The following is a 27,535-nucleotide window of genomic DNA, read 5'->3' as shown; positions in this document are numbered from 1 at the left end:
GAATCACATCTTGAACGTATGGTTACAGCAATAAGAGTCTGTCTTAATAATGCTTTCTTTGAACTATTCTTTTTATAAGAGAATACATATGTAATGTACAATTATAATAGAGTAAATCAGAAAACATTTAATATTATTAATAGTTTGCATTACAGTGTTATTCAAATGTTTCTTACTCAATGTTTCCATTTAACATTAACATTATGCAAATATTATGAAATAACTCACAATTAATAATACTAAAAATAAAATAAAATAAAATGTAAAAGATCATTAGTAAAACTGATCTTTCTGAGCTAGACTATTGATCTTCACAAGCATTCAACAATAACATGGTGAGTATTCAGTTTTTTTGAAACATTGAACATGAATATTGTTGGTTCTTGTTTTAATACAAATTTAATGTTAATTTGACGTAAATATTTAAATATGGTTCTTTCACAAAGCTTTCACAAAGAGTGCTTTAATACATTTGAAATTGATACAGCGGCCACCATCAAATTATGAATTTTTCTTTATTGATATAGCCCTAAAAGAAACTGTCAAAATATCACACCATAATTATACGAGCTAGAATACCTTTTGGAAATGCATTTAGGGTCTTTTACATTTTAAAAATGGTGAATTAAAGTTGATTTAAACCATTTTTTTTTTACTTTTTTAAAATTAATGGACTAAAACAGCCAAACAAATGATTTATTTTTGTTCATTAAGTTGGCATGGAAAACACTTTTTCTCCCACAGATTTCAAGTTACAACCGTAAAACTATTGCAGGCTATAGTGTACTACATTGCTTGTGCTGATGGAAAGATCTGTTGTATGGTTTTCACACAGCAAGCATTTTCCTGCTTGGATTTTTCACATAGTAATCAGTTCAAACGTGTCTATAAACTGTTTAACCTTGCAGGCTAACCAGCTAATTTGATGCTATTTATCCAAATGTTTGGACATAGCCCTATTATCTCAACATGTATGCATTCCAATATTTAGCCAAAAGTTTTTAGACACTGCTCTTTTATCTGATAAACTTGCATTCTACTATTTAGCCATTTGTGTTTGGACTCTACTCCACTTTAAGCCTATGTCCAAGTATACGAACTTAAGGTAACAGTGTAATTACGATAGCGTTTAATAAAATAGCTATTTGTCCACTGCTACGCACCGTAATTACACTTTGGGCGCATGTTTCCACAGAGATCCACGTAAATACAACAGCGAGTGGAAATGGAGGAGCTACTGTATGCGATGTTGTGGGATCGAGAAAGCCAAAAAACTCACTGGTCCTCCTGTTTTTTAAAGTTTTATCATTGAGTAGAAGTGTAAAATATTTTTTCACAGATGTCCCCCTGAGAAACTAATCCTGTTCGGATAGGGTTTTCTAGCTGTTTATAAACCTTCAACGTTATTAGCACACTTTTTTCATGAACTTTCTTTTTCTTCTTTTTTCCAGTTTTGATTTTGTGGTTTCATAGCACATAAAAAATAAATAAATAAATAAATGTTTCATGAATAAACTCTTCCATTTATCCTTATTTTTTTATTTATCCTAATTATTTTTAATTTACCCTACATGGTAAAGAAAATACTTACATTTTTCTTCACCTCAAGTAAAAATACCTGCTTCTGCTAAATCCTGCTTATGCTTGAGTAATATTTTACAGAGGGTTATTTCTGCTTTACTTCAAGGACATGATTTGTGTACTTTGTCCAGCACTGTTCACTGATGCTGGGTATTGAGTGTGTTCAGCTGAATGTGATTGGGTTGTAAATGGCCATTAGTACTGGCATAAGATACTGTTTAGTACTGTTTAATCTGCAGCAGGCAGTGGGAACACACCCGTAATTATAGCGGTTCAAAGGGTACGAGCCGCAGAAAGCTCTTGATAAGACAGTGAAGCAGCTCGGCGGCGGTGTCAGTGCTGCTGGACTCGGACGGTGGAGAGATGTCAGTTCGCTTTCTCCTGGTTTTGGCCTTGGCCTCCGGGGCCTGGGCTCAGACGCTTGAGGACAGAGCCAAGGACTTCCTGCTGAAATTTGATGAGGACGCGTCTCGCCTCATGTACCAGTACTCCCTGGCATCCTGGGCCTACAACACCAACATCACAACAGAGAACTCGAACAAACTGGTGAGTGAACAAATCAAAGCTTCTCTCTACAACATGAGAAAAAAGAGGAAACTCACTTCTGTCCTCTTGAACACGTTCGTTTCCAGGACCGAATATGCCACAGTTGTAGTTTCAGAAGTTGGACTTCCTTTTCTATCACAATGTGAGAAAAACCTCATGACTCCCCCGACATGACTGACTGTATTTCAGTTGTTTGTTTATTTATTTATTTTTAGTGGTGTTAAACGATTAAAAATATCAATCTAATTAATCTTAACAGAATTATGTGATTAATCGAGATTATGCTTAGTCTTCTTCATAAGACTAAGCATTTAATGATACGTATTTAAATGTAAATAAATGAATTTATATTTACATTAGTTTTATCAGATATTTAATAAAAGTTGTAGCTCCATATTCCACCTTTAACAACTTGGAGAGGAAACATGCTAGCAGCTAGCTGTGTGTGTGTGTGTAAGAGAGAGAGAGAGAGGGAGAGATATATCATAAGTAAAATGTAATCCACCTTCTGGACTCAGCAGTTACGATATTGTATTTACATTTCTAAATACATAAAAAAATATCAGATTGTTTAAAGCTTGAAAATAAAACAGTAACTAACTGAATAGCAAACTGAATAATTTAGATGCCTAAAGTATATTTAAAACCAACTTCAAATATGTAACAACATTACATAATTACTTAAATAACATATATTATATATATATATATATATAAACAACTTTGCTGCAAACATAAATGTCACATTATAGTAATATTGACCACTTTTTAAAGTACAATGAACTGTGATATTCATATTACTAAAAATATATTACATTTTATAGGCAGGTTTTATTATATATCACTATTTTATATAATATTTAATGTAAACCCAAAATAAAAACACCTTTAGTTTAGCTTTAGTGAAAATTGGCATTTGATGAAATCGTGATTTACCTGTTTGAACATTCTGAACAATTCATGATGACGGCGGTCTATTTCAAAAACACATTTTTGATTTTCTTATGTATTGAAACAATATGATAAAGATTAGATTTAATATACATACAGCTCTGGAAAGAGACCACTTAAAAATGATGAGTTTCTTTGATTTTACCAAATTGAAAACCTCTGGAATATAATCAAGAGGAAGATGGATGATCACAAGCCATCAAACCAAACTGAACTGCTTGATTTTTTTAAACCAGGAGTAAAGGCATAAAGTAATCCAAAAGCAGTGTGTAAGACTGTATAAAAGACAGTATTTTTATTTGGAATTTGGTAGAAATATTGTTTGTAGTTTATAGAATAAAACAACAGTGTTCATTTCACTTAAACATATACCTATAAAAAGCAAAATCAGAGAAACAGATTCAGAAACTAAAGTATTTTCATAGCTGTATTTTTAATTAATAAACTTTTTCAAGTTTCTCAAAAATAAAATAGTGTAATGGTTGTATAGTCAAAGGTTGCGTTGTTGTTGGGGCGGTTTATCCCAAGACAACAGGGTGGACAGGGAATTCTTTCACACGTTTAAATCTTCCTTGATTTTTACATGAAAATAGCTAACTGAATAATTAAGATGACTAAATTATATAAAAACACATTCAAAGCTTTAAGAAAATGACATAATTACATAAACATATATTGTTACACAGAGTTTGTACTAAATTAGACAACTGTTCTGCAAACACAAAAGACACTGATACTGATATTGATCTCTTTTTAAAGTATAATAAACATTGATATTCTTGTTAATAAAAATATATTACATTTTATAGGCAGGTTTTATTGCGCATCATCACTATTTTATCTAATATCTAATGTAATATAAGCAGTGTTCATAACATGTGATGCTGCCAGGGGCAAAGTCCCTACTTCCACAGTGCATCAGGATTAACTGCAGAGTCATAAACTGAGATATTTTATTCTTGAAATGATCTGTACTGAAAAAAAGTAAGCAATCTTTAAGATAAAAAATCATCTTAATTTAAAATTTAAATCTATTAGTCATGTAAATGAATCAATCAATCACCTTTTTTTCTTCACTGCAGGTACACTGAGGGTAATTCTCATTTACAAAAGACAGGGATTAAATGAGAAGATAAAATAATAAAAATAACAAAAACAACTAATCAAACTAAAAACATTAAAAATAAATCTAAATTAAGTTACTTTGACTAATATGATTTGATTAATAATAAATAAAATAGATAAAATAAGAAGGTGTGATATAAATAAAAAATAAGTTTAAATAGTTTAAATAAAAAGTTTTAAAACAAGAAATCAATTAATAAATTACATTTAAACACAAAAAGTAAAATCCATCAAATAACTAAAATGCAGCTTAGTCTTGCTGTTAAATACTAAAAAGAAACAAAATATATAAATAATAAAAACTGTACTAATACTAGTAAATGTAATTGCTTAAAAACAAATAAAAAAATAAATAATATTTTTTAATGGAAAAGAGCAAGAACCAAACCACATAAAACCCCCAGCTACACTACATTTTTAAATTTTTTGTGCCAACACCACTCATTCCACTACAATGTGAACACCACTGACTGCTAGTGACATTCACTGAGGTTGTTTCCTCAAGCGTATGCATCTTCATCATTTCTTCAACATGTCTGTATCAAGCGTTTAACAGAGATTTCTAAACAGAGAATCTAAAATCTTTTTAATTTTTATTTTTAAACATGTTCTTTAAGCATCCATTATTGTCATCATTTAAAATCGACATTTTAAATTTGTTCAAAAAAGACGTCACAAAAATGTCATTCCGAATTACATCACTAGATTCTGTATCCTGTATCATGCTGTTTGCCGTCAGCAGCTGGAGTCTGAAAGAGTACAGTTGGCTATGCTCTCTCTGGGTGGGTAGATCGCTAGATCTCTGCACACATCACTTCTCTGATACATCAGATGTAGCTGATGTATCAGAGCTGGGGAGCTGCACTTTTCCTTATAGTGCACTGGCTATTAGAGCTAACAGGCCTAAACATGATGATGTCAGAATGACTTTCCTCTAATCTAATATAACTTAATATGGTTTAAGAATAGAAATACATTTTTAAACAAATACGTTTTTTATATTGAGCTTATAGCAAAAGCAGAAAAAACAGTAAAAAGGCTATGCATTGCACTTATTGCAAGTCAAGTGTGTAATACGGACACTGTGCAGTGTGCACTTCGCATTTGTGCAACTTTTTAAAAAAAATGCTGTTTGATTTGTTGCTTTGATATATTGTAATTGGCACGCCATAGCTTTAGATTTAAGTAAAATATCATTAAAAAAACAGACGTCTATGTCACTGACTATTTTCTTGAGTTCAGGTTGAGTCTCAGGTCGGGTTGGGTTCAGGCAGAGAATCTAAGCTTTACTGGCTATCTGGCGATGGTACATTAGCATCAGTTGAAAAAGAGGTGGTGGCTGACTTTACATGTATCAGAGGAGGCATGTGCTAGTTTTAACCCGCCTTGTGTTGGGGGTAATACTATGGATAGTGGGAGTCCTAATGAGTGTGTACATTAAATAATCTTCCAACACTATTCCTGACTTTTTCTACTATAGGCAGAACAGGGAGCAATCTGGAGTGAATACTACAGTAGAGTGTCTGAAGAATCCAATGAATTCCCCATCGATCAAATGTCTGATGAACTGGTTATTCTCCAGCTGAAGTCTCTTCAAGACAAGGGGTCAGGAGCGCTGTCACCTGACAAGGCCAGTCAAGTAAGTTTAGTGGCTATAATACGCATATCACAGATTTCCATTTTTGTATTTTTTCTCTCATTATTGTTCATTTTTTACATAAGAAAGATGTAACCACCACTTTCTTTCTTTCTTTTATTGCAGCTATCCAAAGTATTGAACGAGATGAGCACTATTTACAGCACAGGAACAGTGTGTAAAATTGATAACCCCTTTGACTGTCAGACTTTGGAACCAGGTACTAACTCTACAATGATGATACAGCACTTAGAGTCATAATAAAACTAGTGTTTTGTAATGCCAATAAATGTATGGCAATAAATTAGCCTACCTAATAAAACATCATACAGGTTTAGGGTCTGTGTATATATTTTTAATGAATTTTATTGTATGCAGAGTCTAAACAAACCTGTAGTCTGTCCATTTTTAGGCCTGAATGTTAAAAAATTTAAGTTTTTGCTTGTGTTTTGGTCTCCCACACACACAAAAATTGTCAAATTTAAGTCAAGTCAAGTCAAGTAGTTGTATTGTCAATACTGCATATGTACAGGACATACAGAGAATTGAAATTACGTTACCCTCCTTCCCAATTTTACAGCAAGTACAGATAATAGATATAATAAAGGAGAATGGGAGACACTATGTGTACAATACAGCAGGGACACAAATAGACATACATGAGACAAAAACAAGGTGCAGGAGTGTGGGGAGAAATAGATATATAAATATAAGTAAAAAAAAAATAATAATAAAAGAAATAGATATAATATAAAAGAGTGGGAGACACTATATGTACAAAACAACAAGACACAATAAACATACGTAAGACAATAGTGCAATATTGATGGTGATTGAGATGGAATGACAGTATAAATAGTATATATCAGCAGTGCAAATATGGTATGTGGTATATATCTTAAGGCAGGTAAAGTGAATGAGTGCGTAAGTTCTTAAAGTTCACAGTTTATGGGGAATTAAAGTGCGAATTGACAGTGCAAGTATATCAGATATTGGGTGTGTAGTGCAAGTCCGTTTGGAAGGGACCAGTACTTTGTGCATTGTAGTGCAGAGTTTCAGTACTGTATTAGTGGGGGGTCAGGATGCTGAGTGAGTGTGTGCTGGGGGCAGGATTGGGATGGGGGGTAGAGCAGGAAGAGAGTTCAGCATCCTCACAGCCTGATGGATGGGGCTGTCTCGCAGTCTGCTGGTCCTCGCCCCGAGACTCCTCAGTCTCCTCCCTGATGGCAGCAGGCTGAAGAAGCTGTGTAGTGGGTGGGAGGGATCTCCTGCCAGACGGAGGGCTTTCCGTGTGAGGCGGGAGCTGTACAAGTCCTGAAGGGAGGGGAGAGAGGTGCCAACAATCTTCTCAGCTGCTCTCACGATGCGCTGGAGGGTCCTGCGGCAGGATGCTGTGCAGGCCCCGTACCACACGGTGAAACAGCTGATTAGGATGCTCTCGATGGCCCCTCTGTAGAAGGTGGTCATGATGGGGGTGGGGGCTCCAGCTCTTCTCAGCTTGCGGAGAAAGTAGAGACGCTGATTTGCCTTCCTGGCCAGTGATGCTGAGTTGGTGCTCCAGGAGAGGTCCTCGGTGACGTGCACACCCAGGAACTTGGTGCTGCTCACCCTCTCCACAGCAGTTCTGTTGATGAACAGAGGTGTGTGCTGTGTGTGAGTTCTCCTGAAGTCCACAACAATCTCCTTGGTCTTCTCTGTGTTCAGAGAGAGATTGTTGTGTTTGCACCAGGAGGCCAGGCGGCTCACCTCGCTCCTGTAGTGTGACTCATCGTTGTTGCTGATGAGACCCACCACCGTCGTGTCATCCGCAAACTTGACGAAGAGGTTGGAGGTGTGAGCTGGTGTGCAGTCATGGGTCAGCAGAGTGAACAGAAGGGGGCTCAGCATACATCCTTGGGGAGCCCCTGTGTTCAGTGGGATGATGCTGGATGTGCTGCTGCCAACCCGCACTGCCTGTGGTCTTCCAGTCAGGAAGTCTAACAGCCAGTTGCACAGTGAAGTGCTCAGCCCCAGACTGTCCAGTTTGAGTATGAGCTGTTGGGGGACGATTGTGTTGAATGCCGAGCTGAAGTCAACAAACAGCATTCTGACGTAGGTGTTCTTCTTGTCCAGGTGTGTGAGGGCTGAGTGGAGAACAGTGGAGATGGCATCATCGGTCGAGCGATTTGACCGATATGCAAACTGGTAGGGGTCCAGGGAGGGGGGGAGCGAAGACTTGATGTGATGCATGACTAGTCTTTCGAAGCACTTCATGAGGATGGGGGTGAGTGCAACTGGACGATAGTCATTGAAATAGGATGGCGATGCCTTCTTTGGGATAGGGATGATGGTGGTGGCTTTGAAGCATGTGGGAAGCACCGTTGTCAGGCCCAGGAGCTTTCCGAGCATTGATCCTGCTGAATGCTCTCCTCACACTGTCTGGGGACAGCGTCAGCACCTGGTCACCAGGAGGAAGGATGGATTTCTGGGCGGGTGTGTTGTTGAGTGGCTCGAACCTTGCGAAGAACCCATCGCGGCTCTTACCTCCGTCAGCTAGCGCGCGGTCCGCCCGATAGCATGTTAGCCGCTCCAGCTGGACGGCGTGGTCCAGGACGCAGTTGTAGAGCCAGGTTTTGGTGAAAACATAAACACAACAGTCTCTCACGGTCTTCTGAGTTGACTGAAGTAAGCAGATGTAGTCCAGTTTATTAGTGGATGTTGTAAAGACTTTCTAAAAGTCCTTGATTTTCCACCGGTTTGAATGCTGCTTGCCATCAGCAGCTGGAGTCTGAGCAAGCACAACTGGCAAAAATAGTAAAACAGAATTGTTACACAGTTTATCATCACTTCTTTATCATAGCACAAACAGTAAAATAATTTGTGTTTGTAGATTCTCTGTTTTGTTGTATCTGTGATTCTTGGCAATAAATCTTATACAGTTTAAAGTCTTGTTAATGTCCCATTTAAATGGTCATAAACTCATGCAAAACATAGCACAACACATGGATTCAGCATGCCATGTTTGACTGCGCTGGAAAAAGCAAGTTAAAGCTGCTGTTTTTTGCGAAACCAAGCCCTACCTAGTACCATCTTTAGACTAAAGGCCAAGTTCCAGATAACTGGAAACATCAGAGACAGGCTGTGAAATGGGTGTCCCAAGAAAACGACACCTCAAAAAGATCGTCAAACACCAAAAGAGTCAACGGCAGAATAAGACTGAATAAGCTGTTTGGCAATGGCAGAGAGGATTTGGCAAATTTTCCATTGCCCCATTTAAGAGGGAAATTAACAGGTTTTCCAACAGTATAAGATTTATTGCCAGAAAGCATTGATACAATATAGAAATAATCTACTAAACACAAACACAAGTGCGGTGAAAAAAGCATGAAACATATGAAATAGTGGTAGTAATTTTTATCTTGCTGGATCTATGTGTTATACTATGTTTTGCAGGTGTAAATTAACATAAAATGAAGCCTAAAGTGCTAGTAAAGTGAGGGTAAACTATACGTAAAATGTACGACTACTAACTGTGTATTATTCTTGAGCAGTATCCTGCAGCTTCTAAAAGCTTAATGAATGACAGAGCTAGCTTATCTGTGTCTATGTAACAGAATAATTTCCTGTTGGGCGTTTTCTTGGAATTTCACAGATACCATTAGGCCTTCCCTGAAGCCCTAGATGGTCCTGAGGGGTCCCATCTGTAGACTAAACTGTACACTATAGTGCCAAAAGTATTCATTCACACAACCAAACCATTGAACTTCTTTGACTTCTTCTACAAACATTAGTGAAAGAATGGGTCACACTCACAAGCTCAGTTAATTCCAGCGTGGTACAACAAGTCCAGTCATGAAATTTCCTCACTAATAAAAAATGTTCACAGCCAATTGTCAGTGATATTATAACGGGTATAGTACAATCACTACAGTCAATCCCTACAGACATTAAAACTTCATGAGGCCTTCAGATAAGCTAAAAAAATTGAGTCTGGGTTTCCACATCCAACAAAAATATCCAATCTAAATCCAGTCTAAGTCAGTCTAAAACCCACCCTTCAGAAGCTTAAACTAGACCAAAATATATGTCTGTCACACGTTCGATGCAAATGGCAAAACAATTATGAGTGTACAATTTAGTATTATGTTTAAGGGATTTATTAAAAGTATTGCAATTTATCTTTAAGTCATTAATAATGTTGTAACATTAGTGTTTTATTAGTTCTTTTATAGCAGTTTTATATCCCAGTCAACATTTAATAGCAATATAATATTTTTCTGTTCTTTCACCTCCTGAACTCTCTTTTCTCCTCTTTAAAATTTCTCTTAAAAAATATCTTTTTCTCCCTCTCTCTCTCCATCTCCCTCTCTATCTCTTGCTCTCTCTCCCGCTCCCCTTTAAATGTCAACTTGTACAAGTTTGCCCCCCATGTTAATGTAACATCCAAGGCAACACACACTTTTTTAAAAGTAGCCTAAAAACACACCCCACCACCCCTGAATTTTCACACGCAGCTAGATTTTTAAACAAGCCCAATTTGGCAGGAAAACCGCAAACCTGGCAACTCTAAGTAGAGTGTAGCAAGCTTTATGGAACGGGTTTCCATGACCGAGCTGCTCCATCCAACCTTACATAGCTAAAAGCAATATAGTGTATACTGTAGCATAGCAGAGCTAATCCAGGGCACATAACTGACAAATAACTGTTCTGTACTCTCTTTTTTTAATCTCAGGTTTGGAAGAAATCATGGCGAACAGCAGGGACTACTATGAGCGGCTGCATGTGTGGGAGGGCTGGAGGGTTCAAGTGGGGAAGAAGATGAGGAAGCTGTATGAAGAGTACGCAGACCTGAAGAACGAAGCAGCCAAACTCAACAGTAAGATCCCTTTAGGCTAGCTGTGCTTGACTTTTAATTATATGGAGTGTATTTGGTTTTATCAAATATTGTAATAAAAGTGTTATGTAGTAAGATTAAATAGCTTTTATGCTTAAAATGTTAAAAGTTATATTTTTCAGTAAATATGTATGATGTTTTTAACATGTTAAATTCCATTATTTTTTGTAGTGGAAAAGTTACATAAAATGCAGCAAGATAATTGTATAAAATGTTTTTTTTTTCCAGCAAATTAGTTTGACATTTTACACATAAAAACTTTGAGGGCCCTATTTTACACCCTGTGCAAGGCACGTTGCTATGCTTATTGTTATCTTACACCCCACAATCAGTTTATTTTCAAACCTTTCATCTGCGTCGTTTAAAAAGCAAAGGTGCTTGTGAATATGTTTACACCGATGGGTGGGGAGGTCTCGAAATGAGGGGTGTTCAGGTAAATTAACGGCATATTGCTGGCAAGAATTAGTACATGCTGTTTTTGAGCTGTGCAAGGCATACTTTTCCCACTGTTATGATAGCAAAGACTCATTGGCACTCCCTAAATCAAGCTCTCAGTGCTATACGTGTTCATTTTCTTAAAAATAAAATGTAGCACTAAAATGGACCTGTTAAAATGTTAGTTTATATTATAACAGTATAATTTTTGGTTTGGAAGGGAATGCTTAGTCACAGAACATACAGTAGCATGAGGTTTTGGTGAACCCAAGGTTTAGCTAACTTTTGTAACATAAAATACAGTAAAATATTTTGGTTTATTTTCCAGTAAATATGTATGATGTTTTTACAAGTCAAAAAATACTTTTGTGCCATGTTGTGATAGATTTTTAATTGTACTTACAGACATAATAATTGATTTAAGTGATTTAATTGATATTACAGACATACAGTAGCATGAAGTTGTGGTGAACTACAACTATTGGTCAACTCTTCCAGTTCATTTATTCACACATTCACAAATTTATGCTCTTTTAATCAAAGATTATAAAGACTATGGAGATTACTGGAGAGCCAATTATGAAACAGAAGATGAGCCCAAATACAGCTACTCTCGAGACGAACTGATGAGAGATGTGAGAAGCATATACAGTGAGGTAAGTTCCCAAAAAAGATTCATTTAAAAATACCCTGCCCTGTTTTTTTTCTGTAAATACATTTAAGTTGATGATTTAAAAGTGCAAAGATCTGAAAAAATCATATTTTTTTCTTTTGATATCATGTTCAGCAGTTTATTTATTTATTTTTTTTACCTTCTTTCAGATCATGCCTCTGTACAAAGAGCTTCATGCTTACGTAAGAGCCAAACTGCAGAATACCTATCCTGGTCATATTGCTTCTAATGGAGGCCTTCCAGCTCATTTACTTGGTAATTACCTTTGAAACCTTTAGTCTTATAAAGTCTTTAAAAGACTAAAGATTGTGGTACTGGGTTTAGGTAACCTCCCTGAAATCAACTTTTGCAACTTGGGATGTCTGCGTTATATATATTTTTTGCCTGTACAGGTGCACTTGATTGAACTTGAACTTTTATCATTAACTTATTATTAATTTAGGAAATTAATCAGCACCCAGAACTTTTATCATTAACTTATTATTAATTTAGGAAATTAATCAGCACCCATAAAGTTAACATAAACCGAACATTTTCTCTGAAAAGCTAAAAATATTTAAATTTAAGAAAATAGGTAATTAACAGAATTTTAAGAATGAAAATTCAGCTTCCTCTGAATTAAACAGCACTCTTTATGCTCCTGTTGTTTTTTGTCACTTTTTTAATTTAGTAGGCTAATGCTGCAGGCTTATAATCAGACACTGGTTGGTTAAATTGTGCTGTTGGTCAGTTTGGGTGTTTGTATTAAAGAGAAGGCGCTAGACTAGTACTGTCTCTATGTGTATCAGCTAATTAATGTTATCTATACTGAGTTTTGAGTAGATTTTAGCTTTTAGCTATAAATTAAATTAAATTAGACTACATGATGGAGAATCCAGCTGTGGGAGGTATTTTTATTTAACAAAATATGTTTAAAATGAACGTCTGCCTCCTGAACGTAATAGTTTGTGTGTCTGATATTAATCTAAATGGTTTTATGTCTTCTAATATGATACACTCACCCAACCTGGGAACCCATTAATTTAGTTCACAGTGTTTTTTTTTTTTGAGAGGATGGTGGGGCTGTTTTTTTTTAGACACACCAGCACCCCCAAACATCTGATTCTAGAATCACCCCTGGACAGGCCACAAAGTTATTTGATTTTATTATTAATAATTTATTAATATGTATTCAAGCTTGTTTTATTGGGATTTCTTAGTAATATATTTTTTTTTATTAAAAAAGGAAAATTGCATTTTTTTCTGTGATATAGGTTCTTAAACATTAAAGACATCTGACATCTTAACTGAAGTTAATTTTATAAACTAGATATTATAAACTTAATATAGTGAAACAAAGTATCAAAATTCTTATATTATATTCTTAATTCTTGTCCTCAGGTGATATGTGGGGAAGGTTCTGGACCAACCTTTACCCACTAGCTGTTCCTTATCCTGACAAGCCTGATATCGACGTGAGCCCTGCAATGGTAGCACAGGTCAGAATTTATTGTACTCTATAATAAATCAGTACAAAGGTTTGTTTTAAAGGTGTAATCTGGTATTATTACTTTTTAAAGTATGATAATTCAATATTTATGGTTAAAAACAGGGTTGGGATGAAGAACGGTTGTTCAAAGAAGCAGAGAAGTTCTTTGTGTCTGTGAACATGTCGGCCATGTTTCCGAACTTCTGGACAAACTCAATGCTGACGAAACCTACTGACGGTACAAAAGTGGTGTGCCACCCAACAGCCTGGGATATGGGCAACCGAGAAGACTTTAGGTATTAAAGCCAACACTCACACCTCACTTCTTAAGTAAATTATTACATTAAATTATACACTCACATCACTCAGTCTCACTCCAAAAAAAAGTGAGCAAGCTGAGGGTGCGGGTGTCAAGGGTGTCAAGGAGCCACTAAAATGTGTGGAAAAATACCAGGGTTCTGGGAGAAGTCAGATGTCTGGAACTTTCCGGTTGTGTTAACTTTTATTAATTTGTTAATTAACTTGTTAAGCTTGTCTTCTTCATCAAAATGCCTCCCATTGCAGCTTGTAACAGCAGATTGTAGATCCATCATAGTACATATGTAATCACCTAATGTTGTGATAGATCCTTCAATCAACTATATTTCTTATGAACTTTAATAGTTCATAACTGTATAATAATATATTCACATTCACATTACAATAATAACTGCAGCAACTTAACTATATTTTGCCTAAAGGCCCCATTGATCTCAAACAAATATTTTTTTAATTATTTAGTATTAACAAAAACTCAGATAAAACATATTGTTCTATTAATCACAAACTACTTTGTTTAACATGTTTACCAATAATGTTGGTTATTAAACCAATTAACTTTCAAATAATTTAATAGTTTAGGACCTAAAATTTTACACACATTCACAACAAATTTACTATTTATAGGTATATGTACAAACATTATGGTTGTATTTTATAAACTACTGACCAAATTTCTCCCAAATTCCAAATAAAAATATCAAATAATGTAAAGAAAACAAGATCTTATTAATTTATAAACAGTACTAATGTTTGTATTCCTCTCCAGATTTTCGTCTAACTGTTAGATGACCAGGTGTTGGGGAAAACTGAAACCTTGCAAACTTCAGCCTGGCTTTTCTTTGTTTCTCATTAGTTAAAGGATATTTGTAGATTTCCATGACTTCAGTCCTGGATCTAAGAACCTGTTTCCAACCTGTTTTTTCTGTGGACGTCACCCCAGTAGTAATTTGCCATTTTTTTTGTAGGTCACTTGATGTCATCCTGGGGTTGCTAAGTTTACTAAATTTACTAAAACTAAGTTTGCTAAATTACCTGTAAAATGTAAAATCAGAGAAACTGATCATTTTGAAGTGGTCTTTTAATTTTTTATCCAGAGTTTTACTTTACATTTACGTCTCAACACATTAAAGAACAAGATGAACCACCAGAGCAGTGCACTTCCCCAAGGGCTTTTATCGGTTCCCACTTCTTGGCAGTAATGGGTTTCTATGGAGTATCTTTGTTGTTGCAGGTCTTCACTATGGGGTTTCAGGTTGTGGTTTAATTGTTGCTTCATCTTTCATCCATATAGAATCAAGATGTGCACCAAAGTAAACATGGACGATTTCCTGACTGCCCACCACGAGATGGGGCATAACCAGTACCAGATGGCCTACCGTCACCTGCCCTACCTGCTCAGGGACGGAGCCAATGAAGGCTTCCACGAGGCAGTGGGGGAGATTATGTCCCTGTCGGCTGCCACCCCATCTCACCTGCAGTCTCTTGGCCTTCTGCCTGCTGACTTCACAGAGGACATGGGTATGGAAACAATATGGATACTGATACTGTAGTTTCTTTTACTAAAGTCACTAATTACTACTAGCACTAGTCCTGGGAGAAGTGAAATGTCTTTTTAGTCTCCTCACATTTTATATCTTTGTCACATTGGGGCAAAAACTAGTCTCTTCAGCATCAATGTAAACATAGTCATAATGTAAATATTTTCATATAAATTATTTTTCTCTTTCTATAAGACCTCAAACATTAATCCCTGTTTTTCAGCAGTTGCCGCTCTTCAGTTTCGAACAGAGAAGGATAAGTTCCCACTTTTGGGTGTTGGTTCCTCTTACAATTTGCTTTTACAATTCATTACTCTCTCTGAGAGATTTTTATCGGCTGTTTAAGCTTCTGGTTTGCTCATTATGAGCTCAGACTTGGACTGTTTTTTAAAAGTGCTTTATAGGTGTACGTAGACTTCATTCACATGTATTATTATCTTAAAGTTGTTCTTAAAAAAAGTGGGAAAACGAAAAGTCAATGTCGGATTCATGATGTGTTTTTAAATGGCAGAATTGAAAAGAAGAAATTTCTTCTTAAGAATGGTTGGCGGATGTGGCCCAGTATACTTCCATCTGTGAAAAAGATTCTACTGACAAATATCTTTACAATTGTAATCAATCTACCAAAACATGTCTGGTCTATGAAATTTGCTGATTTATTTTTGAAGCTAATGAAGCTAACATTGTTACTTACACCAGTTTGCATGGGGAAAACAACATATTGCATTACACACTTGCTGCAGATTTCAGACACTACTTAACTAATATTTGTAAACTAGTCTATATATTGTTTGTAGTTTGTAAGTATTTAGCTAACAAGCTATTGTAATTAACGTGCCGGTTATTTACATACTTTTCTTTTTATATATCATTTTATTTTCCCATTTTCTTTCCAATTTACACAGCCAATAACCCAACCCATTCTTCAGAACTCCCCCTATCACTAGTAATGCCCCAACACATCAGGAGGGTGAAGACTTACACATGCTTCCTACGATACATGTGAAGTCAGCCACTGCTTCTTTTCGAGCTGCTGCAGATGCAGCACAGCAGCTCGGTTCCGGTACATCAGCTCACAGACGCCCTGTGCTGTGTGCTGGACATCACCCCTAGGAGTGATGTGTGTAGAGAGTGCCATCTACCCACCCGGAGGGAGCAGGGCCAATTTTGCTCCCTCTAATGGCAAAGCTGCATGAGCGGGCGTTCGAACCTGTGACCTCCCACTCATAGTGGCTCTTATCAGGAACGGCCAAGGAAAGGAGGAGCAAGAGTTTCCTCTGTTGCACAGGACTGTGTCTAAACTGTAGAACCATTTTTTTTGTCTGTTTGTTTTTCAGAGACAGATATTAATTTCCTGTTGAAGCAGGCTCTGACTATTGTGGCAACTCTACCATTTACCTACATGCTGGAGGAGTGGAGATGGCAGGTATTCCAGGGAACCATCCCTAAAGATCAATGGATGCTGCGCTGGTGGGAAATGAAGTAAGTGTGAGATTGCAGAATGAAGCAACAGTCTTAAATTAGTAATGTCAGTAATGTTAGGCCTTTACAATCGTCTGATCTAAACCTGAAGACTGAGATGGGTGATTTGGAATGAGCTGAAGCACAGTTTATTTTCCTATTACAGCTGTTTCTTACTAGTACCCTTTACTTCCAGCCTTTTGTTGCCCCCTCCCAACTTTTTTTAGATGGGTACCTGCCATCAAGTTCTAAATGATGATGTAATGTTTTTTAACAAAATGATAAAACGTCTCACTTTAAACATCTAATATGTCTTGTATTTTCTATTATGAATAATGAATTATGGGTCTAAAACAATTGTTCATTATGTTAATTATCATTTTTTAAATAGGAGGGAACTGGTTGGAGTGACGGAGCCTTTGCCCAGAGATGAATCCTATTGTGACCCACCTGCTCTTTTCCACGTGTCTGGAGATTATTCCTTTATAAGGTAAAAACATAACATTGTTATAAGGGAATATTTATAATTTTTTGTTAATTCTTTATGATTAAATCAGTTCAATTTTTAGGTCGTTGTGAAAGGATTTAAACCTTTTGCAGAGTAAAAACATACAAGAAAATATATATCTCTGTATGCAGTACTAGTAAAAAGTTTGGACACACCTTTTGTTTTGTGTTTTGTGATTATTTAAAAATGTTCACCATTGTAGATTAATACTAAAGTCATCCGAACTATGTAGAAATGCATATGGAATTATTTAGAAAACAAAAAAGGTTTTAAACAAACCAGAATATATTTTATATTTTAGATTATTCAAAGTAGCACCTCTTGCTTACATGACATTTTTGCATTTGCATCTTGGCTGGATTTTCTCAGTCAAATTTATAAGGTAGAATCACCTGAAATGGCTTGTCAAGAGTTAATTATTTGATGTGTTTGAGAGGACCAGTTGTGTTGTGAAGAGGTAGAGTGGGTAATTTAGAGTAATGTTCTGATTCATATTATAGCAAGAACTACGCAACTAATAAAGAAAAAAAAAAAGAATTGAAGGTCAGTCAATCTGAACCATTTCAAGAACTTTGAAAGTATACCGAAAGTGACCATCCAAAACGTTATGATGAAACTGGCTCTTATCAGGAATGCCCCAGGAAAGGAGGAGTAAGAGTTAGCTCTGTTGCACAGGATACAGGATACAGAGTTACCAGCCTCAGAAACCACAAGTTAACAGCACCCAAATAGGAGCACCTAAATGCTTTATTTTTAAGTTTACTACATGATTCCTTATGTGTTCCTTCTTAGTCTGGATGATTTTAGCATTCATTTACAATGTGTGTGCAATCTTTTGGCTGGTATTGTATATCGTTTTAAGCAGTGGTGTGCAGTGAATATAGTGGGTACCCCTTCTGCTTTTGAGACATATTGATAAGAAATGAGTTGGTTTAGCAATATTGGCAATTAGAGTAAATTATTAGATTCAGCAAACAAGTTCCTTTCTTGTATTAATATTCATTAATAATGTTGCATGATTTTAGGGATTCTAAACTAAAATGTGTTTTTTTTTTTCTTACATAGATACTTTACCAGGACAGTATACCAGTTCCAGTTACAGGATGCTCTCTGTAAGGAAGCTGGTCACACTGGGCCTCTTTACAAATGTGACATCACAAACTCCACTGATGCGGGCAACAAACTCAGGTACTCATGAGCTCAAAAAGCTTTGCTTTCACAGCTTGACAGCTTGATGATGTGTTTACAGATAATCTATCTCTAGTATTCCAAAGGTTTATACAGCTCTGGAAAAAAATAAAAGACCCCTTTTTTTCTGAATAACCTCTCTGATTTTGCTAATTATAGGTATATGTTTGAATAAAATGAACATTGTTGTTTTATTCTATAAACTACAGACAACATTTCTCCCAAATTCCATTTAGAGCATTTATTTGTAGAAAATGATAAATGGATTAAATAACAAAAAAGATGCAGAGCTTTCAGACCTCAAATATTGCAAAGAAAACAAGTTCATATTCAAGTTTTAAGAGTTCAAAAATCAATATTTGGTGGAATAAACAATGTTTTTAATCATCTTGCATCTTGGCATGTTCTCCTCCACCAGTCTTACACACTGCTTATGAATAACTATATTACAGTCCTGGTGCGAAAATTCAGCTTCAGCAGTTTAGCTTGGTTTGATGGCTTGTGATCATCCATCTTCCTTTTGATTATATTTTAGAGGTTTTCAATTGGGTAAAATCAAAGAAACGCATCATTTTCAGTGGTCTCTTATTTTTTCCAGAGCTGTATACATGGTTTGTGAATAGTTCTTTTCCTACAGCTATAAAAAAACAGTACCCTTAAAGTGGCAGTCCATAAGTTTGGAGAATTTGGAGATTTAGAGAATAAATAAAATAAATACTGAGGCAGATCTGAAGTATAGTATTTCTGTACACTAACAGGGACATGCTTGAGCTGGGTCGCTCAAAGTCTTGGACCCGTGCTTTGGAGCAGGTTTGTGGGGACACCAGGATGGATGCCAGGCCTCTGCTGAGCTACTTCAGTACTCTGTATGAATGGCTTAAGGAGGAAAATCAGAAGAACAACAGGGCAATTGGGTGGAGTCTGAGTGATGATCCATGTGAGTGCTAAATTCTAATTACCTCAAATGTTGGTTTCTTGGTTTTAGTCAGAATCAAGAAGCTTGGGGTTCCTTGACCTTTGATTTATCATGACACCACTGCTCATAGCTTTATCACTTGTTTACTTGTAAGAAATTCCCCTTTTAATATTAAGGATATCTCGATTCGATCCTGTGCTTCAGGATCAGGGCTGGGTCCAAGCATGTATTAATGAATTGAAAAGTAAATGAACGCAAAAAGCTTTTTTTTTTCAATATGTTTATTAAGTTTGTCAAAAATGTTAAATATTAGTAGGTATATCATTAAACAGAGTTTTAGCAAGCAATCCATGCTCATGCTACAGGCTGACTAACAACTACTGTCCACTGTTTAGACTGGAGTGAGAGAAGCTAGCTGAGAGAATAAGGTGAAAATAAATGATGGGACATTATGAGTTGCCATACTAAGTTGTTTTAAATAGCTTTCCACTACTATAGCTACTCTAGCTATCTAAATTAGACCAGATAAGGGAGAATAAAGCTGCAAAAGGAACGTTTAATAAAGTTTTAAAACTATGTAAATATGTGCGCCCAACAATTTTGTCCTCTTCTCTGCTGAAAAGATATTAAAAACGAAAGTAACACACCTGTACCCAGTTCATAATATGTGTGTCTGATCTGATTTGATTTGACTCAAAATTCTTCAGATATGACACACTCACTTCTTGTGGGAACCCCTTATATTTTATTTAAAGTCAATGTTTTTTTAAGGGGGACTGGTGGAGCTGGGTTCAGCCTCACACCTCTGAACATCTGATGCTACAATCTCCTCTAGTATCAGTTCTAAGTAGAGGTGTGCCATATTGTATCGTATGTGATAATATCGTGAATGATATTATACTCTGAAATATCGTGCCATATCACCCACCCCTAGTTATCACAACAGGGTACTACTTTTTTTTGCAGTTTTTTTAAAAGAAAATTTCACACTGTTCTCATTTCCCATTATATATCTACTAGAGACAGATTATTTATGTCCAGTATCATTTATGTTACTTTAATCCTGGAGATATGGAGATATTTGGAGTGCATTGTTAGTAGCATGACATTCTGGATCATTAAGTTCTGTTATAAATCTGATAAAACTCATGTATTTTTAATATCTCAGGTAGGGGTGTGCAATACAAAAAAATATATATTTAATTTTGTTGCAGTAGTGTATTCTTGAAAAAATATATTTTTTAATTCAGTGTTTTGTTATATCGCCAAGAGTATCATTATCACAAAAATACCAAGAAATATTGTGATATTATTTTAGGGGCATATTGCCCACCCCTAGTTCTGAGTCTTTGCTTTAACCACAGCAGTCAGAGGTATTTAAAGGGGAAATCCTGTGGGAAATGGACTTGGGGTGTAGTGAAACATGATAATGAGTACAAACTTTTGTTGAATAATCCACCTTTATTCTACTCTAGTATTCCAAAATACAGCATTTTTAGCCGGTGCTCCCAACAGCCTTACAATGCTACTGTTAGGGGCATAGCATTGCACATGCAAAGAAATGGCTATTTTTACATCATTAACAAGCTCAAAGTATCTCCAAACTTAATTGGTAGAATTCTAAGGGCCCTGAAAAAATGAATTCTGTGTAAATGCATTCATTCCTTCTGCTGCTGAAAGTATCTGTATAATATTCATGCATCTCCACAGAATTAATTTTGCATCTGTGTTTTCAAACCCCTATCTTACCTATTTATTCATCAGTCCAATTATCGTGACTTAATTTCAACATGGCAGCACCCAGAAAACTACCTGAAGTATTGTGTGTGTAAACAGTATTTTTTAATAAACTATCTGTGCACTTTTAAAGTTGTCAGTGCATTGTTTTAAATATCAGGGCCCTCAGAGGGTTACCAATGAAGTGTAGAGCTACTTTGAGCTTGGTAATGATGTAAAAATAGTGATTTATTTGCATGGGCAATGCTATATCCCTATCAATAGCATTGTTAGCCTGTTGGGAGCATCAGCTAAAAGCGATATATTTTGGAATGCTGGGGTGAATGGAGGTGGGCTATTTAACAAAAGTTTGTACTTGTTATCATGTTTCACTACACCAAGTCCATTTCCTCTTTTAAGGCACCATAAACAGACATTATAGCAGAGTTAGCAAAAAGTAGCTAAATGTACTATACATATAATATTAATAATAATAAAAAATCTGTCCAGAATGTATTATTAACTAAACTGTTACAGAAATAAACTGTTAAATAACTGGATTCGATTCAAGGAGGCAAATTAACCTGATAGGGACGTCTATACTAAATAAACTACTACTACATATAACTTGTACACTTTAAAATGTTATTACAATGTTTTAATGTCATTACATTCAGTAAACAATCATATTTACTGTATCATGCATTTTGTTTACAGACTCCAATGATGCCTTTAAAGTGAGACTTAGTCTGAAGACTGCCATGGGAGACAATGCAGTATGTTTTCTTTTATATATATATATATTTTCTCATATTTATATAATTAAACAATAATACACTGGAGGTTTGTTCTATAACGTGTAATATTGGCACTGCTTGGCCTGTGGCCTCGTTCCTACAACCGCAGCACAGCAGTGCCAATATTACACGTTATAGCACAAACCTCCATTATTGTGATTATAACACAGTTACTTTATCGCTGTTTATTGAAAGGTTTTGAGTTAAAGAGGACGAGAAAATACAACCTGTTTGGTTATAAACACTCTGCAAGTTAAAACAGTTCTATTGCTGCTCTATTTGTAGCTGCGCTGTTTGGGTTTGTAAGCGCTGCATCGTTGCTAGATTACACAACAGTGTTGTGCTATTATTTAAAAAACAGGAAATTGACACTGTTTGTTATGCTGGCCAAAATTTTTCAGTGTTAAAGCTTTCCTTTTCTCAAAATCCTCAAGAACTTTCTCCAAAACATCTGGCTGAGTGCTAGCACAAGCATCAATTCTAATATACTGTATATATAGTCCAGCAGGTTTCCCAGTTCAGCCACAGCTGAATACTGTCTAAAATTGGATGATCTACCTATTGGTTTTCATATTATATGACTGTTTCCTAAATTTTGAGAGGCGCTGTCCAATTTGACATTTAATTTAATAAACTATTTGAACACACAAACTGTCCCTTACACTGGGTCAAAATGTCTTTAAGAATGAACCAAAACTACTCCAAAATATCCTAAAACTCTTTTTACATTGACTTACATGAAAGTTACATATAAGTGGATATTTGAAATAAATGATTTTTAACTCACTTCCTTTTTTTTTTTCCTCAGTACGCTTGGAATAGCAATGAAATGTATCTGTTTAGAGCCTCCATGGCCTACGCTATGCGACAGTACTATTTAGAGGAAAAGAATCAGGAAGTCCTTTTCATGTAAGTATGCAAAATTAATTTAAAGGGCCGTTAAGGATTATATATTTTCTGTTGTAGCTCATAATGTTAAGCAAAAACGTATTTAGTCACAGCTCTAGACAGAAGAGCTTCAGCCAGTATGTTCTTATGTGAACTGTGTAGTACATCTCAAAAATAGTTGTGGGTGTTAGCCTCTGAATTTGCCCACCACCATTCCCCCAGTCCCATTTCCACATACAGGGTATAGACAATGGCACCCAAAAAGTGTGCTGTAGCCATAGAAATGGGCAAGCTGGCTAATTTTCTGCTGAATAGGGAATCACTGAGCTTCAGGAAGATTGCTAATCATAGTTGGATCATTTTTCACCATTGCTAGCATAGTAAAGATTAAAATGTAAATATTCACTGTTCAGCTACAGAGCAAGACTCATCGTTGCTTGCTGCTGTGTGTCAATCTGGCAACCCATGTAAGCTTTGTATCTGGGCAGAAGTGGGTTGGACAGAAAATTAAATCTCTTCATGTTCTACTGATTGCTCCTTTAATTATGATATAGGTAAACATGTATTGCTAAGTGTGAAAATGTGAACTTTTTTTGTATTATTATTCTAAGGTGTTTTAACAGTTGTCACTGTAAATTGATTCATGCAGGTCAGAGAACATCCACACATATAAACTGACCCCGAGGGTTTCCTTTTACTTTGTGGTGACTGATCCTGCCAACCCGAGCACTATCATTCCTAAAGCAGAAGTGGAGGCAGCAATACGGTGAGATTTCTACTAAATACTGTAAATACTGTTGCTGATGGTCTATACTTAAATTCTGAAAGTATGAAATAATAGAATTCTGACTCAGTATCTGCCCACTCTGCATTTCAACACTTATTTATGGATAAATCAACGTCATGTTAAGGTTGAGTCAGCGTTAAATTATGTTTTGATTTTTGTTGATATTGTGGTTCTTTCAATGTCTTACTTCTTAACATTTAATAGTAATAATAAAATATGGTTGCTTTCAAGATGGTGGTCATATTCCGGACATAGCCTAAAAGATAGACCCCTCACCCATTCATTTCTGGTGTATTTAAATACATCTCTGAAAAAATTCAGAGACCATTTGAAAATGATGACTTTCTTTGATTTTACCTAATTAAAAAACTCCGGAATATAGTAAATTATTAATTTCTTTCAGAGCTGTATGTAATTTGGCTGTGCTTCAAACACAGCAGTGCTGCTGGAGTTTTCAAACAATATGTTCACTCACTTCCCTCTGCTCTATTACACATTCATTCTCTAGTAGAGGTAGAGGTAAAGCTAAAACCTAAGTAAACAAAACTGTAATTCATAAAAAAAAAAACTCTTTCAAAGGATGTTATTGTACACGGAATTCTCTCTTGAAAACTGTTTTTTGGGTGAGTAAAGCGCTTCCTTTCATTTACAGTTAGCTTAGATTTCCAATATTTTCAATAGAACAGTTAGCAGCAGTGCTAGCCACGGTTAGCTGTGCTTAGCGCGGATCAGTTCCAACCGACAAAGCTACACTGAGGAACCCTGAGTGTTCCGGTAAGCCAGGGCACTACCAGCTAGCCGTTCATCCCACGCAGATTGTTTTAACATGGTAAACACACAGTCTACGGTCCAGTATACTCGCCTCTGGTAGAATTCTGGTTAAATTTAATTAAAATTTACATAAGGTGCACTAGGTTATAAGGTGCACTTTCGATTTGTAGGAAAATTGAAGGATTTTAAGTGCTCCTTATAGTGCAAAAAATGTGATAATATGGATTTCATGCGAATTTTGACAGTGTTGGTCTGTGTAATGTTTAGCAGTTTAATATTCTGGCTGTATCAAGCTAAATTTGAATATTGAAAATTGGTTATAAAACTTAATCAATAATTTTTTTTTTCATTTAGTAGAGTGAAGAAAAAGTGAGTTTTTATCAAAATCTTCAATTATCGAGTTTTTCATTTCAGCCTTTCCCAAACAGAATGTCAAGAAAAATGAAAAGGTGAACCTTCTCTCGATTTTCAGATTTGTTCATTTTTATATCTTGAAACACAAATCTGATGGTATAAATCCAACTTGCAAAATGCAAAAATGGAAAAAATCTGAAAATAAAGAAAAGATTAATTTTTTCATTTTTTCCTGAAATTCCGATTGTAGATCGCAGAGATAAAAAAAAAAGGGAAATTGGATGAAAACGTATTTCTGGTACTCTGCACTAAACATTAAAACATTAAAACAAACAAATTATTAGTTTGTACATCTAATTTTCTAATTTTGCATTTAGTCTCAAACAGTCAGAAAAATAAATTAATAAATGTTACACTGACCATTGATGGTCAGTCATGTGCCAGCTGGGTGTATATTTAGAAATGTGGGTAGTCCCCTGTTTTGGTGGGAAAATTTGTGTGGTTTTGCAATTCCGCTACACAGCGCAAAACCACATTGCTGCTTAATAGTTAGATGGTGTGGTTTCCCCTTACTGAGTGTGAAATGTTCTTACTCACGCAGGCTGTCCAGAGAACGCATTAATAGTGTTTTCCACCTGAACGACGACACGCTGGAGTTCGAGGGACTGGTGGCCACCTTGGCTCCACCTCCAGAGCAACCCGTGACCATTTGGCTGGTGGTGTTTGGAGTGGTGATGGCCGTGGTTGTTTGTGCGGGGGTTTACCTAGTTGTCATGGGTGCGATTACCAGAAAGAGGTAAGCAAAACAGGGAAAGCACCAATGAGAAAGTGTGATCACTGAAAGCAAGTGAATCTCTGTAGACAGAATAAATCTATCAACCTTTGAGACTGTGCCAAAAACCAGAGCCATATTTACTTCATTTCTGAAGGGATTTTAAAGAGCTATATCATGGAAAAAATAAACTAGAATGTAATGTGTCTAAATGTAGCCCATTTTGAATTAATTAAATACAGCTTTGGAAAGAAATAAGAGACTACTTGATAAGTTTGATACGTTTCTTTGATTTTACTAAGTTGAAAACCTCTGGAATATAATCAAGAGGAAGATGGATGATCACAAGCCATCAAACCAAGCTGAACTGCTTGAATCTTTGCACCAGTTGTGGCAGAAAGTTATCTAAAAGCAGTGTGTAAGACTGGTGGAGGAGAACATGCCACATGCATGAAAACTGTAATTAAAAACCAGAATTATTCCACCAAATATTGATTTCTTAAAATTTTATGAATATGAACTTGCTTTCTGAATCTTTTTTGTTATTTCAGCCATTTCTCATTTTCTGCAAATAAATGCTCTAAATGACAATGTGTTTATTTGGAATTTGGAAGAAATTTTTCTGGTTTATGTTTGTCTCAAACATAAACCAATAAATAGCAAAATCAGAGAAACTGATTCAGAAACTGAAGTCCCCTAATTTTTCCAGAGCTGTATATTGAAAACAATCACAATGATACATGGTGACCTTATCAACATACATCAGCTCTCGATTCTCCAACTCATATTGAAAATAACATTATGCTGATTCAGCTTAGTAGACAGTAGCATTCAGACATTTGGGTACTTCCCTATTTCGGTAGCAAAGTCATAAGGACATTTCCATACAAGGCCAATTTTTGATACAGAATACAAGTACACATCCATCAGTCATAACAGTCTAAGAGGGTTTTCACACCTGTAGTTTTTCTCTCTGGTCCAAATTGTGGTGAATAAAGAATTTCTGCCACCAGGTTGCTTTGGGTTCACAAAAGGTTAAATCAAAAGTGCAACAAAATGCATCACAACAAACCACATGAGAATGATCTTTCTGCATATTGTGTGAGATCTGTCTGGGGTGGTAAGAAAGAAAGTAAATACAGGAAGAAGGTCCTGTGTACCAGACCAGCACGTATTTCAGTGCAGTTAGCATGGAGCAAAAGCAGAGAAGAAGGCATTTATCTGTATCTGTAGTATCTGTGGACAATAAATCAGGTTAAACTGCACCTGAACAGCCTTTAAATTTAAGGAGTATATCTGATAATTGGGTCAGCTTGAGGTCAGATCATGATCTCACCACAAACAAATCATTCCAGATTCTGGAGACCAGGCCGAGACCACATCCTCTGACCTTGTGGGTCTCAGTTTGGTTGTTTGGTCTACATCTGAGTAAAATTATACCATTTTTACACCTGCCAAAACAAACCACACTAATGGATCAAACAAACCATTGTTTATAAACGTCCTTTGTTTTAGCCAGATTAAATAGTGCTTGTAAATAACATGAACACAAGAACACACTGGCCAGAATTTAACCTTACGTATGAAAAAAAAACCTCACAATTTCTACAGGTCTGGGTATGTCCAGGGTTATACTCCATGATCAAATTAATATACTCCTTTGCCATGCATGTCTTTTTGCATAATGTCTGTAACGTATTTAAAAATGTTCATTAATCTGTTTTCAATAAGTTTAATTTGATTTGTGTAATACTGCGTGATGCTAAATATTGAACCAAACCAAGAGTACTGTTTTGTTTCTACAGGAAAGCCAAGAAACTGGAGGAACCTGAAAACCCATATGATGAACCATCTGAAGGAATAGCAAACAAAGCTTTTGAGAGTGAGAGTGAACAAACAGGATTTTAATCTGCTGGTCAATAACTAAAAAAATGTACAAAAAAAATACGAAAGCAAATCAACATCAATGAACAAAAGGATTTTATTAATGTGAACAGACTTTATTTCGTTTGAAAAGCTTTTGAAGAAATACTTTATATTTAATTGTATGTATTATGTTTTGTAAAAATCTGCAGAAAGTATGAAGTTGACAGTTTGTGGAGAAAAGTGTACATATAATATTTTTTCAGCATTACAGATATTCATATAAAGCAAATGTTGATATATTTAAGCAGTATCAAAACAACATATAAACATTTCAATAAAAAACAATTAATTAAGTACAAATCTT

The 27,535-nt window shown here is 35.7% G+C and overlaps 1 protein-coding gene across 1 annotated transcript; it reads left to right on the top strand.

The window, feature by feature from the left end:
- Nucleotides 1-1,887: 1,887 nt before the first annotated feature.
- Nucleotides 1,888-27,531, top strand: ace2 (angiotensin I converting enzyme 2). The gene is made up of 18 exons (XM_022668208.2): nt 1,888-2,127; nt 5,684-5,842; nt 5,966-6,059; nt 10,551-10,694; nt 11,691-11,803; nt 11,970-12,075; nt 13,201-13,298; nt 13,412-13,584; nt 14,901-15,127; nt 16,485-16,629; nt 17,000-17,098; nt 18,182-18,304; nt 19,063-19,241; nt 21,654-21,712; nt 22,542-22,642; nt 23,271-23,387; nt 25,135-25,329; nt 27,111-27,531. The coding sequence occupies exons 1-18, from the start codon at nt 1,945-1,947 to the stop codon at nt 27,211-27,213; spliced, it is 2,418 nt and encodes an 805-aa protein (XP_022523929.2). The 5' UTR covers nt 1,888-1,944; the 3' UTR covers nt 27,214-27,531.
- The last annotated feature ends 4 nt before the right edge of the window (nt 27,532-27,535 follow it).

This window comes from Astyanax mexicanus, chromosome 23 (assembly GCF_023375975.1).
Source record: "Astyanax mexicanus isolate ESR-SI-001 chromosome 23, AstMex3_surface, whole genome shotgun sequence".
NCBI lineage: Eukaryota > Metazoa > Chordata > Actinopteri > Characiformes > Acestrorhamphidae > Astyanax > Astyanax mexicanus.
The sequence above is the reverse complement of the archived record's forward strand: the minus strand, read 5'-3'. Positions and strand labels throughout refer to the sequence as shown.

What these genes read in the sequence shown, in the direction of transcription:
- ace2 (XM_022668208.2), top strand. Translation starts at nt 1,945, where the DNA reads ATGTCAGTTCGCTTTCTCCTGGTTTTGGCCTTGGCCTCCGGGGCCTGG. An exon ending in CCTTCCAGCTCATTTACTTG is followed by an intron (nt 12,076 to 13,200) that starts GTAATTACCTTT and finishes TCTTGTCCTCAG; the next exon opens with GTGATATGTGGGGAAGGTTC. An exon ending in TGACTTCACAGAGGACATGG is followed by an intron (nt 15,128 to 16,484) that starts GTATGGAAACAA and finishes TTTGTTTTTCAG; the next exon opens with AGACAGATATTAATTTCCTG.